At 32.2% G+C, this 18,422-nt stretch overlaps 2 protein-coding genes across 2 annotated transcripts; both read left to right on the top strand.

Moving 5' to 3' along the window:
- Positions 1 to 11,215: 11,215 nt before the first annotated feature.
- Positions 11,216 to 12,601, top strand: LOC147816399 (uncharacterized). Its single transcript, XM_087153501.1, has 2 exons — positions 11,216 to 11,639; positions 12,135 to 12,601. The coding sequence occupies exons 1-2, from the start codon at positions 11,216 to 11,218 to the stop codon at positions 12,599 to 12,601; spliced, it is 891 nt and encodes a 296-aa protein (XP_087009627.1).
- A 650-nt stretch (positions 12,602 to 13,251) lies between these two features.
- Positions 13,252 to 13,953, top strand: LOC147816398 (uncharacterized). Its single transcript, XM_087153451.1, has one exon. The coding sequence runs from the start codon at positions 13,252 to 13,254 to the stop codon at positions 13,951 to 13,953; it is 702 nt and encodes a 233-aa protein (XP_087009577.1).
- The last annotated feature ends 4,469 nt before the right edge of the window (positions 13,954 to 18,422 follow it).

Genomic DNA, 18,422 nt, shown 5'->3' with positions numbered 1-18,422 from the left:
TCATTTCTAATACGTGGTCTGTTTCATTTCTTTTTTGTTTGATACGCACACTTTTCGAGAGAATCAATACTTTGTTTCATCATATTCCAAACAAAAATTTAACACATGAATATCTTAAAATATTAAACCGTCATTGATTTTTGACCTTTACTGTGTATTGGAAATTTAAAACCAGTCAGTAAATCAATAAAAATTCCTTCATAATTCAATGTATTACATATAATTTTATTATGAATGTACACTAGACTATGACGATGTTTTCAACATTAACTTGATGCCATTTCGCAGAACTTTGAGCTAACAAAACAATCTTTCCAAACTGGTACAATTTATAAAATATTTAAGTTTAAAGCTCAAAGGTGATAATCTATTAATTTTTAAGCTACAAAAAGTAATATTCATTATGTTTAATATTCATTATGTTAAATTTATTTTATATATATATATAAATATATACAGGTGGTTATCAAAATAATGGAAACACTTGTGAATAAAAGCGACATTTGAGAATTCGCTTCATAAGCATTAAAATATAAACTTACCTATCAGTTTTTTTTTAATATAAAAAGTAAATATATTAGGTGGTACGAGAGAGCTTTAGCAGAGTTGTCTACGTTTTGATTTTCTGTCAGAAGCGTGAAATGTCAGACCTCACAGATTTTCAGAGAGGCCAAATTGTAGGAGCCCGATTAGTTGGAGCAACAGAGACCGAAACATCCCAGCTATTAGGCGTTTCTAGAGGTACGGTGTCTAAAGTCATGACAGCATACACACAGCGCGGAAAGACAAGCTCAGCAGAGCAAAATAGTGGACGGAAGGAGAAAGAGACCGACGGGTAGTGAAGCGGATTGTAATGTCTGAAAAGAAAACAACTGCAGCCAAAGTGACCGCAGAGCTCAATCAGCATCTGGATTCTCCAGAACACCTTCATAACCCAAGGTGTTTCCATTATTTTGATAACCACCTGTATATATAAATATATATATATATATGCAATACAAAAATTATAAATACTTTTGTATTAATAAAAACATTAAAACTTCATTCGTTTTCATAAAATATCTTTGGTAAAGGATAAGGGTAGAAAGTCTATTTTGGGACTTCAAGGCAAAAAACATGCCAATGAATAATAATTAGATTTATATTTCAAAAGAGAAGTTACTTTAAGATCTTTCACTTCCATATAAGGAAAGATTAAACAATTTGCTGTGAGTAATAAATAATTTTGATGAGGCGTAAGAATACAGAAAAGGCAATAATGACTGGCCTCTTCACACTTTTTAATCATCCTATAAAACGCAGGACCTAATGTTTTTGCGTGTCTTTTTGTTGTTTATAATGCCTAGCTAACGTACGTCAGTTTAGACGGGATATGAGTCTTACCCTCTCCAGCTTGGAGGGGGCTGACATGTATGCTTTCACCATCGTTAGTAAATAAAAAAGATTATGCCGAAACTGGACTCGTTAATCATGCTGTTTGGACTCTTAATTAACTAAAAAATATCGGTGTGGATACACCGGTATTACAAGCCGGCAGGATGTTGGCTTCGCGGACTTAGCAATTCTATATATTGGGAACTAGGCCTAACGTGACTGCTACCTCGTCGAGAAGGAAGGATGAGTTTTCACCCCCTTGGATTGAAGAGAAAAACTTGATTGGACTCCCCACTGCTCTGGATTTAATCGTCGATGAAGTGTTTTCACACACCGAAATGGTTTATGATGGTCTACTTAGATGTTCGGCATTCCCTCCCTCCTACTCAGAACTCAAAGAAAAATAAGCTTCAATTTCTCCTTCACTCTCGGTGTTAATTTATGAATTATTTTCACGAAAAGAAAAGAAAAAAAAAGAATAATTTTTTTCCTTTCAACTTTCATCTGATGCTGTGGCTTTCAAGATATATTTTGGATTAATTAGAACTTTATCCAGCTACGTATCCTTTAAGTATTTTTTTTTCTAAAACATTTATTTCTTTGATTTTTAGTGATTAATAAAAAAAAGAAAGAGCGCTAATGATTTTTTTTCTCATCGCCAAGTATTGAAGGAGAAAAAGTGATATATAAATTATTTTTTTCTTCTTTCTCAAAATTTGTGATACTGTTATGATTACATATTTTAGTGATCAAAAAAATTTTTTATTCTGAATAATTGAGTATATTATTAATGTTGGATTGCATTTCTTATATTAATATTCGTTTTATTTTTAAATTATGATATTTTTTTTTTCTCTTCAACGAAATTGATGAAGGTCGACGTTGGAGAGTAGGGTGATCATATTTTACTGAAATTAGATATGAGTAATGATAAAACTTTTTATTATGAATAATTGAATTGAATGTTTTTAAGAGTTATAATTGCATTTCTTGTGTTTATGTTGCTTTTTTTTAAAATATGATATATTGTTTTTATAGTGCATTTAAAATGTTTTTGAAGGAAATAAATGCGGTTTAAACGTCAATTAAATTAGTAATGGCAAACAAAATTAAGTTCCTTTTTTAAACTTTTGTTTCCTAATGATTTAACACGATTAAATCAAAAAAAAAAAAAAACTTAAAGGAAATTTGTAAAACTTTTGCTTTTTCGGACTTGGTCAAAACTAAATATTCCTATGAAAAAAAATGTGAAAACTTAAATGTTACCCAAACAAAAGGACAGTTAACACTCAACAAAATTTGTGAGTTTCCCTTATTATGAAATATAGGCGAAATTTTTAACTCAGTTAAGTTTTTATACTTGATACTGATTTACCATATGCTTCAGTAGGGTTGTAAACTTGCAAAGATTTTTGTTTGTCTATTGATTGTGTCGGTCCAGTTGTTACTTAATTTGGTAAGAGATTGATCACCTCTGCTAATTCAAACAATGACAACTTATCTTTGCACATTAGACAGAAAACTTCTCAAAAAGTTAAGGTTAAAAAATTGTTGAAAAAATAAAAGTTTGATGTTTCAATAAAAGTAAACATCGAAAAAATAAAAGTTAAAGATGTTTCAGTAAAGGTAAGCATCGAAAAAGTTAACGATGTTTCAGTAAAAGTAAACATCGAAAAAGTAAAAGTTGAAGATGTTTCAGTAAAAGTAAACATCGAAAAAATAAAAGTTGAAGATGTTTCAAAAAAAAGAAAACATTGAAAAAAATAAGGTGAAAGGTAACAAAAAGAAAAGAAAAAATTGGAAAAAGAAAGAATGACCAAGAAACTGATCACAAAAAAAAAATTAATAGTACATGAATTAATAGTACAAAAAAATTAAAAGTACAAAAAAATTAATAGTACAAAATTTTGAAATAGTACATGTATCAAAACTTAGGAAAAATCACAACCCACAAATGTTAGAATTAAATCATGAATAGTATCCAAAAGAACAAATTTTTTTGCTTTCTTCAAAGGAAGAAGTAATCCCTATATTTTTGAGAGATCCGAATCGCGTGTGGAGATGTTTGGCGAGGAAACTTGAAAAAAAAAAATTTTTTTTTTCTCATCTCAGGGAGAAAAAATTTTCTAAACTATTTTTGTATTGTCCAGTCCGGATCTCTCAATTTCACAGTGCTTCATGAAATTCTGTTTTCCTCAGTTTTAACGGGGAATACAGACTTTCATCAAGTAAATAACCCCATTAACCATACAGAATCTTAAATTCTGATTAAATGACACTTGTTGTCCAGTTCGTTTTGCATAAAAAAATTTGTATATTCTTGTGTGGAAAAATTTTTGAAAAGTTTAGTAGAAAAGTTATAAATTTATGTTTAATTTTTCTTTCTGTTTAGTTCACTAAACAGATAAATTTTATTATTGTGTTTTATAGTTGTTACTGCAAATAATTTTTTCACATGTTGAAAAAAGGTTATTTATAAGAAAGAGGACAGTCATACCAACATAAAGTTTATAAATTCATAGTATTCTAAAATTTTATTTTGGCTTACCAAAATTTTTTGGGAGGGGATGTAATATAAAAATTATAAATACTTTTGTATTAATAAAAGCATTAAAACTTCATTCGTTTTTATAAAATATCTTTGGTAAAGGATAAGGGTAGAAATTCTATTTTGGGACTTCAAGGCTAAAAACATGCCAATGAATAATAATTAGATTTATATTTCAAAAGAGAAGTTATTTTAAGATCTTTCACTTCCATATAAGGAAAGATTAAACGATTTGCTATGAGTAATAAATAATTTTGATGAGGCGTAAGAATACAGAAAAGGCAATAATGACTGGCCTCTTCACACTTTCTAAGCATCCTATAAAACGCAGGGCCGAATGTTTTTGCGTGTCTTTTTGTTGTTTATAATGCCTAGCTAACGTACGTCAGTTTAGACGGGATATGAGTCTTCCCCTCTCCAACTTGGAGGGGGCTGAGATGTATGCTTTCAGCATCGTTAGTAAATAAAAAAAGATTATGCCGAAACTGGACTCGTTAATCATGCTGTTTGGACTCTTAATTAACTGAAAAATATCGGTGTGGCTCCACCGTTATTTCACATATATGTATGAATATAACATAATGAATATTAACATTTTGAATTTCGGAGAAAAACTGGAAATTGTTTAGATACTTACTTTATATATTTTGAGGGATACTTACTTTATATATTTATATTTTATATAATATAAAAATTCTGTTTAATTTCCAAATCATTGTTATGTCTAAAATTAGAAAAAATTTACTGAACCTTCCTTTTTTTTATTTTCATCACTAAAATGAATGAATGCAACTTTGGGCAACTATTTTTTGTTTTTATTGGTTCTGCACGATCATTCTTTAGTTTATTTATAATCAGCGAGAAGAATATAGGTGATCTTTTCAAAAATCTTATTGAAATTGTAAATATATATGAAATACACTATGACAAATTCCGAGCCACATTGCACCTAACATTGATATTCATTTCCTGGATACATAAATTTAAGCTCAATTTTACCATATTTTGGTATTTTCACTAGTAGTAGAACTTTCACGAGTATTTTTAGTAGAAAATTGCACCAAAGGTAGATATTTTGGGGAAACAAAACACCGATTTTCATTTTCTTTTTTTTATTCTATAAAAGCAGAGGAAGTTTGCATCATTATTAGGTATTTTTAAAGCTCTCAATTGCAGGATAAGGTTGTTTTCATTTGTCGTAACAAAACTATTTACCGTAAGTAGGTTGTTTTATGACAAACTATTTTATAACACTTCTTAACTTCAATTAATGCAAATAAAATATATACTTACCTAAATAAGTTGGTACTTGAAACAACATGCATTAGTCGTTTCCGAGTTGTAAAGAAAACATGCCATACTAAACAAACATCGTTCAGTTTACAGCCACCGTCAAAGTTTTGTCTTTAACCAAATTTTGGTGCAGTTAGTTTGCACCATGGAAGTATTTTTCTATCATACTTCACAATTTAACAATTTATGGTGCAACTAAAATAAGATGGTTTTTCATTTAACTAAACTTTGGGATAATGAGAAACTTTGCATAAAATACTGGTTACAGATATTTTCGAATTTTTTTACATTGCATTCAATTTTGTATAAAGGCTTTAAACTACTGTAGTATACAAATTGTTTACAGGGTTAATGTAACAAATGATTATTAACAATAATAAACATATGATTATTTCCGAAATAACATCTGATAGAAGAGTATAACAAGACCTCGCGTTCCAAATATGGCAAACTCCTATCCACTTTGTATGGAAAATGGAATAATAATAGTTATGATATAATGTTAATGAAATATTTCATATTATTTTTCATACTTTCGAAAACTAAAAATAATTAATGATTAGTACTTATGAGTTACTTATTTATTTATTACCATTGAGAATCTGACCGATCTATAATAGCTAATTTTAAAATAGTATGCAAAATTTTTCTTACACGGGCTTGCTACTTTTCAGTGAAGAGAAAGTGATTATTTGTTAAAATAATTTCAAATGCATTATCCATTTCTGTCTCATGTGGATTTTTTACAAATTAGGCTTAAATATATGGTGAAATCTTCCTATTTTGCATATTCCTTACAAGGGAAAAAGCTGAACCTTTATTATTCAGACGAGTGATACTGTCTGATGTAGATAAATCTGAATTGAACAAAGCTAAACTAAAGGTCGTTGGACAAAATATGTTGGGATGTTTAAAAGTTACAAAAGTTGCCGAACTGAAAATGCAGTTTTGTTTTTATAACTATTAATGACTGTGAAGTTTCTATCTAGGTAAATGAATAGGTACGGTTTTCTACGCAATTTTGTCGTTGAATTAAATGAGATAAAAGCAAAGTCCATGGAAGTTTTATAATTAGGATAATTTCTTATGTACAATTTCGAACTTATACTTTTTTCAGCATCTAACATTGGCATTTAGACAAGTGAAGCAGTAGTGTTTCGTGCATAATTTTTATATTAAATTCAATTAAATAAAAATTCAATTAATCAATAGAATTATTCATTTCGAAACTATTGGAGTTTCATGTGAAAACGGGTATACATCAAAAACTGTAGCTTTCATTCATGAAATCAGCACGTAACAAAAAAAACTGCTTGAGAATCAATATATCAAATGTGTAAATGAAAGTCTCAGACAACAATTCAGTACAAAGAGAACAAATTAGTACAGGACGAATTTGGCAGAACGAATTTGGTTTTCCAAATAGGGCCACAAATGCTTTATTGGATTAAGGTCAGGGGAATTTGGGGGCCGAGACATGACTTGAAAGTCACTGGAATGTTCCTCGAACCAATCCATGACGATTCGACCCTTATGACATGGTGCATTATCCTGTTGGTAAACACCATCCCCCGCAGGAAAAACTGTTGCCATGAATGGGTGAACCTGGTCTGTAATTATGTTCAAGTAGCTTACAGACGTCAGGGATTGTTCTATGAGGATTATGGGTCCTAATGTGTCCCATGAAAACATTGTTCCTGGGTGAGAAACCATGAAAACTTGGTCTAGCCCAATGTTATAGATGGAGGGTGGTCATAATGTAATGGTTCTTCGGTGTATTTTAAAGTGGTAATTAATCAATTGTGATTCTTGGTTTAATAAATTCAATTTAGTAGATTTTTGTCCACCACTATTTCTAATTAATTTGTAGGCTTATATAATTCACCACTTTTTATTTGTAAAATTCACTTATTAGTTATTTACCTTTTTTTTAACTACTTTGGCGTGTCCGGAGCAGCTGACATCTCTGAATGCTTATCCCTTTCTTTAGATTGCAATTCATTGGATTGGTGGCAAAGAAAATCTGTATTTTCAATTTGTGAAAAAAATGGCACGTGATAGAATTTTTTTTAAACACTTTTCCACAAATCAAAATTTCTGAATATGTTTTTTCTGATCCATGATGGCTCAAGGGTTAGACCACTCGCATCCTAATGACCTAGCCCAGGTTGAAATCGATTGAAATCCCAGTGATGAATGCTCGATACGAATTCTGCACCCAACTATCACCGACCATGCTGATGATGTAAAATATCTTCAGTGGTAGCCGGATCATGAATTAGAATTCCCTTGAAGCCAGGCTAAGCATGGGAAGTTTTGTGGTTCTCCTCTCCATATAACGTGAATGCGGATATGGTTCCATCAAAAAGTCCTCAACGAAAGCAAATTGTATATCTGACATCTCCAAATAAAACAGTTAATAAAACAGTTATTTAAACATTTATGAATGCAATTTAATCAAATATATGTTAAATACTTTAGAAATATAGAACAAACAAAATTTTTAAAACTGATTTTCAAACTGATTCTACTTAAACCGGCATACGGCTTAAGAAAAAGATAAATTTTTAAAAACTGATTTTTGCTTAAAATAATTATAAAATCCCGTGTACCAGAATAGAAATATAAATTTGAGAAATAACTTTACATGAAACATTCATAATATTGTATATAGCACAAAAAACATAAATTATTTTTTTTGTTCTTAAAACAATTATAAAAATGCATGTTTTCCAACAAAAAGCATAATTTAAATTCAAAAAAAAATATTTTAATTGAAATAATTATACAATTTCATGCATATCGCAAATGTAACCAAGTTTCTTTGGCTTCAGAACCCTTAAAACCCTTTCGCGGCGGGAAGCGCAAACGCGCGCTTATCGCTGAGGCCGGCAGTCTCTCTCACGAGTGTCTGTTCTGGGCCGGAGGGTTTTTTGCTGTTAAGCCTAAATCCATGAAATTACCGAAATATCAACGCGTTGTTTAATAATATTCTGTAGAGTATTTAAATGACATATGATTTATATATATTTCCATAGATATTTTATTTACTTAAGTCATTTCTTGAGTGTCTGTACTGGGCCGGAGGGTTTTTTGCTGTTAAGCCTAAATCCATGAAATTACCGAAATATCAACGCGTTGTTTAATAATATTCTGTAGAGTATTTAAATGACATATGATTTATATATATTTCCATAGATATTTTATTTACTTAAGTCATTTCTTGAGTGTCTGTACTGGGCCGGAGGGTTTTTTGCTGTTAAGCCTAAATCCATGAAATTACCGAAATATCAACGCGTTGTTTAATAATATTCTGTAGAGTATTTAAATGACATATGATTTATATATATTTGTTGAGGATTTATAATAACAGATGGAGCTGAGCGCAAACAATTTTTTTTTCTGCACTTCTTAAGTTTCAGTTTGGATTTAATCACTGAACCACAATGAAATAAAATCCTTTTAAATATTACAATTTGTGTAATTATTGTTGAATTCGAGTCATGGTGCATCGACCAGGAATAGGCCATCTGCATGAAATGTAAGTTAACATTTGTTTTGTTTGGTCTCCCTTAAGTCGGTAATTTATTTTGATATTTTATTGTATTAATTGTATTGTATTTAATATAGTAACGTGCGAGCTGTTTATAATGGATGATTTTGAAAAATTAAAGTCTAAAAGAGCAGTAATCAGACAGCTGATTACAAAATTAATAAATAAAATTGATAAATCGTTATTAGAAACACTTCCTAATTATCCTGATTTGTATGATTCACTAAATTAGCTAATTGAAAAAAAACGAAACTTTAAAAGATCTTGATTTGAAAATTGAAAATTATTTTGATAAAAGCGATGAATTAGAGAGTGAAATTATACAAAGTCAAGAGTATCAAGATCGAGTAGTGGCTTATAAAGGCAAAATTGAAAGATATTTACTAAAATGCCAGACTACAAGACAGGAAGTAACGGTTAATAGAGGTAGCAATTATTTACAAGAAAATATAACTTATGGAAGTATCTCGCACGTTGCTAACGTTAAATTACCTAAATTGGAGATAAACAAATTTTTTGGTGATGCATGTGAGTGGCACAGTTTTTGGAATAGCTATAACATAGCTATACATAGTAATGAGAGTCTTAAAAAAATTGATAAATTTAATTATCTTAAGATGTATTTAGGGGGAGTTGCTTTGAGTGCAATTTCTGGATTCTCATTAACTGAAAGTAATTATGATTCTTCTATTAAGTTGCTTACCGAAAGATTTGGTAGGCAAGATTTAATTATTAGTAGACATATGAATAAACTTTTATCAATTAATTCTGTAAGAAATTCATATGACATTAAAGCTCTACGTAAGTTCTATGACGAATGTGAAATCCATATTCGCAGTCTGCAATCAATGAATGTAACAAAATAATTTACTATGTCCTGTTATTTTACAAAAGCTACCAGAGGATTTAAATTTAGATTATAATAAAAATAGAAAATCAAGTGTAGATTTTGATATTGATGAACTAATTTCATTTATTAGAAAAGAGGTAGAATGTAGAGAAGCCTCACATGTGTTGTCTAATAGTTCTAAAAAACTAAGTGTTCATTTCGAAACACAGCAAAGGTCGGAGAGCCATAGTAAACATAATTATAATCGAAAGTTCTCATCTTCCTCAGCATTAGTTTCGGCATCTAACAACATATTTTGTTTGTTTTGTAATTCCAAAAATCACGAATCGAAAGATTGTTCTCTGACCATCGAAGAAAGAAAACAAACGCTGAAAGATCAATTTCGCTGTTTCCAGTGCTTAAAGAAATATCACACATCCAAAAAATGTTGGATTAAATGTATTTGCACATTATGTAAGAAACCGCATAACGAATTAATTTGTGATAAATCAGCAATAAATAATGAGTCGAAAGAGAAAAACGATACTTTGGCATCCGTTACCGCTTCATGTGTTTCGAAACGAAAACAAAATGAAATGATCTATTTACAGACTTCTTTAGCGTATTTGATTTATGGTAATGTAAAGAAGTTGGTTAGAATTTTATTTGACTCTGGTAGCCATCGCAGTTTTTTGAAACGGGATATTTGTAAGGAGTTGAACCTCAGGACCATTAAAACTGAACGGTTGCATGTTTTCGGTTTTGGAGAAAAAATTTCCAAGGGGTGTTCTTATGATTTAGTGAAAGTGAATCTTCAGAACAAAAACGATAAAAAATTAAATGTGTGCATTGAAGCATTTGTAGTAGAAAAAATAACGTGTGGGAAAATAGCCGCACCCCATGAGAGAATTAAACAATTAGCAAGGAAAAATAATATTTTTCTTTCGGATACCGGAGAAATTGCTGATATAGACATTTTGATCGGCGCCGATTTCCTACATGACGTAATCTTTGATACGTCTTTGAGGCTGGGAAAAGGGCTCGTTGCAACAGATAGTTTATTTGGTTTTGTGGTTCAAGGGAGATTCATGAATAATTGCCAATTAAGTAGGATTGTAAACAATACTATAATATCTGATGTTGATTATTCTTTGTTTTGGAACCTTGAAGGATTAGGAATAAATACTATGAACGAAGAAAATGTTGATAATAAAAGTTAAAAGGTTTTAATTCTGATTTGCATTTTGAAAATAATAGGTATAGTGTACGATTTCTCTGGAGACCAAATACAAAACATTTGTTAAATGATAACTTTGAGCTGGCTTCAGAGAGGTTTGACAAATTAAAGAGGAGATTTAAAAATGATAAATCCTTGTTTGAAGAATATAAAAAAGTTATAAAAACTTACGAAAATGAAGGGATAATTGAGAAAGTTAAAAACACTGTTCCCCAAAATTATAAACAATGTTATTTACCTCATAGGGCTGTTATAAGAAACGATAAACTAACTACCAAATTAAGGATTGTATTTGACGGTTCCGCGCATAAAAAAAATGAATTGTCTCTTAACGATTGTTTGTATATTGGACCAAATTTATACCCAGATATATATGAACTCATGCTAGCGTTTCGGGAAAACAAGATTGCATTTATAGGGGACGTTCAGCAAGCTTTCTTACAAATAGGGATTAATGTAGAAGATCGAGATGTCACAAGATTTCTTTGGTCAGATGACCCCGATAATGATTCGTCTACAGTAATTTATAGATTTTGCCGCGTACTATTTGGTATCAACTGTAGCCCTTTTCTCTTAGCGGCTACTATTAAAGAGCATATTAAAAAGTTTGCAAAATCAAAGCCTCTTGCGTATGAATTACTAAATAATAGGGTATATGTCGATGACGTCATAGGGGGAAGTGACAGTACAGATACAGCATTTCAAATAAGTTCTGATTGTGTTGAAATATTTCGGGATGCTGGAATGGTATTGAGAAAGTTTCAAACAAATGATAAAAAATTACGTGAATTATGGAAGAATGCAGGTATAGATGTTCAGGATGAAAAGGAATCGTTAGGTCAACCAGGCTTTCCATTTAAAGTTTTGGGAATTTGTTGGGATCCTAAAAAAGATGTATTTTACTTTGAGTCCAAATATCTGTTAAAATTGATAGACACAGGGCAAATAACAAAACGATTTATTTTGAAAATCATTGGGCGTATTTTTGATCCAGTAGGAATTTTGGGACCCTTTACAATGCTTCTAAAATCTCTAGTTCAAAGCATTTGGAAAAGCGGATTGGAGTGGGATCAAGAGCTACCCTTAGATATGGAAAATCAGTGGCGCGATATATGTAAACAATTCGGTGAACTTAATGATTTGAAAATACCGCGTTATTATTTTTTCGAAGCAGGTAACAAAGAAATTATAAGTTCACAGTTACATATCTTCTCTGACGCCAGCTTAAAGGGTTATGGTACAGTTGCATATATTAGATCAGAAACTAGTGATGGGCATATTTCTACATGTTTTGTTTCAGCTAAAAGTAGAATTGCTCCCCTCAAAATGATTACATTACCACGACTTGAGCTACTAGGTGCCTTCCTCTCTGCTAGATTATTTCGAACTATTACTAGAGCCATAAAAATTCCGTGTGACAGTTTCTTTTGGTGCGATTCCTCTATTGTGTGTTGTTGGGTAAAAACTCCTGCCATTCGTTTTAAACAATTTGTGCGTAACCGATTGGAAGAAATTCAAGAGATTACTCAACCTAAGGACTGGTTCCACTGCCCCGGAATTGACAATCCTGCCGATCTTATTAGTAGAGGTGCTTCCATGAGTATATTGAAGAATTCCGACATTTGGTGGAAGGGGCCACCTTGGTTGTCCCTTCCGACCGAAATGTGGCCAGAATTGAAACTCTTCAAAGAAAATGATGAACAAATTGAGTATCGTAAAAATGAAGTCACCGTTATGAAATGTGTAGATGGTGAAGAACTTGAGTAGATAAATATCGCTAACTTTAGCAACCTCGAAAAAGTTGTTAGAATCATAGCGTGGGTAGAGCGATATTTGAACTGTTTAAAGAAAGTTAAGCCGAATATGGACACTCTGACTGCAGAAGAGCTCCGAAATTCTGAAGATATACTAGTAAAGCTTACTCAAGCAAAATTCTTCGAAAGTGAGATACGAACTCTCCAATCTAGTTTGCCTATTCCAGCTTCTTCTACTATTTTCAATTTAGCTCCTTATCTTGATAAAAAAGGTATCCTGAGAATCACAGGAAGATTGGACGAAGGAGATTATTCTTTTGATGAGAAAAAGCCTATAATCATACCAAGACAGTCTAAATTTGCAGAGTTGCTTGTCAAGCGAGAACACGAAAATGTATTTCATTCTGGAGTAGAGAGCACTCTAGTACAAATTCGGAGATGATTTTGGGTGCCTAAAGGAAGACAATTAGTAAAAAAGGTTGTCTCGAAATGTTTGATTTGTCGCAGATACACAGCCAAGCCTTCTACCCAAATGACTGGACAGTTTCCAAAAGATCGAATTAGTGAAACTCCTGCTTTTACCGTATGCGGAATTGATTTTGCCGGACCAATCTACATCAAGGGTGAAAATGGAATAAGGAAATCATATATAGCCTTGTTCACATGCGCAGTTACGAGAGCAATCATCTTGAATTAGTCTCAGACATGTCTACTTCAAATTTTCTGCTCGCATTCAGAAGATTTCTCTCTAGAAGAGGTGGTTGCCATACAATCTACTCCGACAACGCCAAGACTTTTAAATGTACTGATAAAGAGCTTCAGAGATTATTTGATATTTTGGAAAATTCCGAATTCAAAAACTTTCTTGCTGCTAAAAGAATATCCTGGAAATTCATCGTCCAACTTGCCCCTTGGTGGGGAGAATTTTATGAAAGATTGGTAAAAAGTGTCAAAGAGCCTCTAAAGAAAATACTTCGAAAAGCTCTTTTAAATTTTGAAGAGATGACCACTATATTGACTGAAATCGAAACCATCGTTAATCTTCGACCCGTATCCTACGTCACTAACGAAATTGGTGAACCGGAAATTCTTACCCCATCACAATTTTTAACCCCTGGTAAAGAAAAGGCAGAGTATCCAGCCCATTTCATAGAAACCATCCATAGAGAATCCACCAAAAAGATTCTTATAAAAAGAAAAGAATACCAAGCTACATTATTGGCTAATTTATGGAAGCGCTGGAAGGAGCGCTATTTGTTTAATTTGAGATCTGCACACAACTTTACTTCTCCTAACCGAACAAAATGTTTGAAAGTAGGAGATGTGGTTTTGATGGAGGGCACCACAAAATCAAAACTATTATGAGACATAGGTATTATAACTAAAGTATTACAAGGGCGTGATGGACTTTTAAGATCTTGCCTTATTCGCAAATCCAACGGCGAATATAAACGCCCAGTACAACTTATTTATCCTTTAGAACTCAATGACTGAAATGAACAATGATAAACTTTAATAGTTTATGTTTTTATTTTCTTTTTTCAAGTGAATATTTGCATCTCATTTCAAATTTATTTGCATTTAAATGTTATTTGTTTAATATGTTTACGTTATTTTAGTCTAATTTTTATGTTTAAAATTTTAGTGAACTCAGAGGAGTTCAAGTGGGGAGTGTTGAGGATTTATAATAACAGATGGAGCTGAGCGCAAACAATTTTTTTATTATTTTTTTCTGCACTTCTTAAGTTTCAGTTTGGATTTAACCACTGAACCACAATGAAATAAAATCCTTTTAAATATTACAATTTGTGTAATTATTGTTGAATTCGAGTCAATATTTCTATAGATATTTTATTTACTTAAGTCATTTCTTGTTTAAATATATATTTTACACATTTTATTTTCATTATGTACTTACCATTTAATAACTTTTAACATTATGTATCTGAAAACTAAATATGTGACTAAAAATTCTTTATTCGTATGAAAAATTTGAAAACACTAACATTGCACTAAAACCTGGGCCGCAAATCGAAATACACTCATGTCCATAAATTAAGGATAATGAAGTTCAGGCACAGAAAGAGACAGAAGTCAAGCAAATTTGACTTATTTATAAAGTCCATGTATTAAACAAAAGGTAAAGAGCAAAAAAGATGCTATATGTTTGACATAATTAATAAAAATTGCGATTTTTACTCCCTGGAGCAAATTTCAAAAAAGAACCTATTTACAAAAAACAGTATAACATGGTTAGTATGATGGTTAATACGGAGTATGTCTCCCGGACGATGCAATACAGGCCGTACAACGCCTAGGCATGCTGAGTATCAAATTATCAATCTGATCTTGGGGAATATTACACCACTCATCAAGCAATGCCCTCCGAAAGTCCAGTAGACAGGTGGGAGGGGGTTGATGGGACAACAATTGACTCCTGATGATGAACAATTTTACTCCTTTGCCACCATTCCTTATATACCCCTCTTGTACACTCTCGGCATTGTGACGTACTACAAGCGTCATCTAGTGCTTTCCTGTAATTTGCATATTCTTCTTAGGTACAGGTCTTAATTCTACAGGTGAAATTTTAATTTTAGAGTTTGATTTCCGTGTGATTCTGAATTATCCTTAATTTATGGACATGAGTGTACATAACGCTATAGCGAAAATAACAACCTCCCCTGCTTACTGCAAACAAATACCACGCACGAATTTAAAGAGCCGTCATAAGACATTTCTTTCTCTTCCATTCCTTCCCCCTAAAAAACACGTGTATGTGAGTTATACTACTCTCATTTTGAGTAGAAGGTCAAATCTACATGTATCTGAAACCATATGGACATACAATGCCATCTTCTGGCAGAAATTTTATTTTTTAAAACGTTCGACACAAATGAGTGACGGCCGGGTGTGAACGAGAAAACGCTCTGGCACACCAGCGTGTCGGTTGGTATGTGTGTGCGTTTCTTGCTTCCACCTATGCGTGACAGTCGGCACGAAAGGGTTAATTATCAACTTTCTGGTGGCGGAACTTCGATATTATAAATTTAGTATATAAAGACATCCATGAAAGTATTAATTAATTATTCCCCTAATATATATAATAAGAAGCATTAAATATATTCAAAATTAATATTCGAAATTAAATGTATTCAGTTAATCGTATTTTGAATATATTTAATAAGAAGAATGGAACCGTGGTGTTTCAGGAGATAGAGCGTCCCGTCGATAAGAATTCCACACCCGACTCGCACCGACCACAGTGCTGACGTAGAATACCCTCTGTGGTAGACAGATCATGGGTTAGAGTGAGTCCTCTTGCCGCCAGGCTAACTGTGGAAGGTTATCGTGATTTTCCTCTACATGTAACTCAAATTTAGGTTAGTTCCATCAAAAAATCCACCATGATGGCAAATTTTTCCCAATACTCGATCCAGAAATTTCTTTGTTTTCTGGATTGGGTTCGAAATTAGAAGGCTACAGAACTGAACATTAGTATGAATTGGGTCGGCTGTTCAACGACGGTTATGAAATAAAATAAAAAGAATGAATTTCCTCAGAATCAGGCCGTACAAGAATGAATTTGGAATGAACCTCAGAAAATATGAATCAAGAATTCGTTTTCAGCTTCTAAATTCAAATTGTTTTGAAATTAAAATGAAATTCATAAAAGAAATTTTTTACCTGTACATGCCTATTAAATTTTTTATCTTTCATTTAAAGAAATACATTTTTATTCCATTTCACTGTTGTTACTTTTTTATTATTCTGTTCACTGTGATAATTGAAGCCAACAATTTTCCTCATCAGTCAGCAATAGGGATGAATATTTCATCTGAGGGGGAATGAATAAATCATGATTTGGTAACAGTTTTTACCAAGAAAATGTTAAAGCTTACTTAAAATTGAGACATTTTTCCTTCGAATTCCGAAAAAATATTATCTAGTTTTTTTCATTGTAATTTTAATTACATAAATATTGAATGAAAAATTTTGATCCTCGAAGCTGCTGTGTCCCCTCATTTAAAAAGTGTGAGGGGGCTAAAGCCCTTTTTTCCCTCCCCTTCATTGGTCCCCATCATACCCTTTTAACTCTTCCTCCGAGCACTGGGGTTTCTTGGAACACCATATGGGAACCGCTGCCTTATAGCTCAATAAAGCATTAAAAAGATTATATACTTATATCTTTTAAAAACATGAATTATGGCTAGGATAACCTGGTTGGAACCGGGATAGTCTGGTTGGCAGAGTGCTGGACTCACGCTCTTGAGAACGGAAGAGCGAATCCAGTCGGCCGAAGACTCCCTGTGTAGTAAACGGTGAGTGGTGCACGTTAAATCTGTCAGGTCACAAAGTCCTCCATGTTCCCATAACAAATTTCATCTCTTGGGGAGTGAAATTGGAATTGGAGATTTATTGGTTCAGGTCAAAACTACGATTTGTGGAAGAATGAATGGATGTATGAATGGGTCCGTCCTCTAAAGGGGTGTGAAGTATAGGTGTGGCAGAAGTAGAATTTTTGGCCATAGATGACGATACTGGAAAACAAGAACAATTTCACCCTTTGCCTTAATGGCCTATGACAGTGTTTCCCAAAGTGTGGTACGCGTACCCCCAGGGGTACGGGAACTGTTTAGAGGGGGTACGCGTTCTTATGCAAAGAATCTTGCAGCAAACGAAAATTTCAAGAAAATTTATTTAAAAATAAAGCGAGCAATGAGAAATTACGATTACGTATTTTTCTATTGGCTATTTTTTGCAGAGTTAACAATTAATATTTTGTGGTGGTAACAGCTAGTTGTGATTTTTAACTCTTGTGCAATTTTTTATAGTAAAAAATTCATTCATTTTCTTATTTGAGGTACTCATAGCGTTACGAAAAATTTAGAAAGGGTACACAAAAGTCATAAGTTTGGGAAACACTGGCCTATGATAACTAGGGGTCTGTCCAGGCAACACCTCCTAGAAAGAACAGGCCTCAGCACGGGTTACCATAAATATCCCTTAGTAGTCCAAACGTGATGACATATTTTGTATTTTCAACCACTGCGCAGCTTAGTACCCCTAACGTAATGACAACTTTCTTATTTTTCGTCTACTGCGCAGTTAACTTCGTCACATCGGACTACTAAATTGATCCGTGCTGAGGCCTTTCTACTTCTAGGAGGTGTTGGTCCAGGCCGAATTTACTACCGTTTAGCGGTACCTTCACAAATTCAATTTTAGATAAAACGGTAGTTTCACAAAATACTTTTTCTTAAAATTTTATTTTCGTATCCCTTAAGAAACGATAAATGCATATTTTTGTGTTGATTTTTAAAAATAATATTTCACAAATTATGTCTGAATTTTCGCAAAATAGATACCTCTCAGAAAAATCTAGACAGATCCCTGATAACAACAACAGAAACATGACTTTACCTTTTCAATAGAACACTTACTTTAAATTTGTTATTTATATTATTATTTATAATCAAACGTTTCTAAATTGAATAACAATTTAATAAATTGAATAACTTGTTTGGCAATGTCCGTTTCTCTTAGAAAAGAAGGACTGAACAAACACTTACGAATGAAAATTAACTGGAATATAATCCCGTGTTATGAAATAATCTTAAACACGTGAACAAATTGAAACAGTCACGAATATTTCATTTATAAAACATGAACGTACCAACATGAATAATGCATATTTTAAAAAGTTTCTGTTTCGGTATGATGTCAGTTATGTCATCTTTTTGTTACATCAAGTAATAAATAATTATAAGATTCTTGAATTACTCTTTAATTAACCTTGGCATTTTATTCCAGTTAGGACTATGCGAAGGTCA

Source organism: Parasteatoda tepidariorum, chromosome 1 (assembly GCF_982258835.1).
Source record: "Parasteatoda tepidariorum strain Cologne lab strain chromosome 1, Ptep-v5.0, whole genome shotgun sequence".
NCBI classification, from domain to species: Eukaryota; Metazoa; Arthropoda; class Arachnida; order Araneae; family Theridiidae; genus Parasteatoda; species Parasteatoda tepidariorum.
The sequence above is the reverse complement of the archived record's forward strand: the minus strand, read 5'-3'. Positions and strand labels throughout refer to the sequence as shown.

Coding starts and splice junctions, on each gene's coding strand:
- LOC147816399 (XM_087153501.1), top strand. CDS start 11,216: ATGCTAGCGTTTCGGGAAAACAAGATTGCATTTATAGGGGACGTTCAG. Junction 11,640..12,134: donor TGAATTATGGAAGAATGCAG/GTATAGATGTTC, acceptor GTTTTGTTTCAG/CTAAAAGTAGAATTGCTCCC.
- LOC147816398 (XM_087153451.1), top strand. CDS start 13,252: ATGCGCAGTTACGAGAGCAATCATCTTGAATTAGTCTCAGACATGTCT.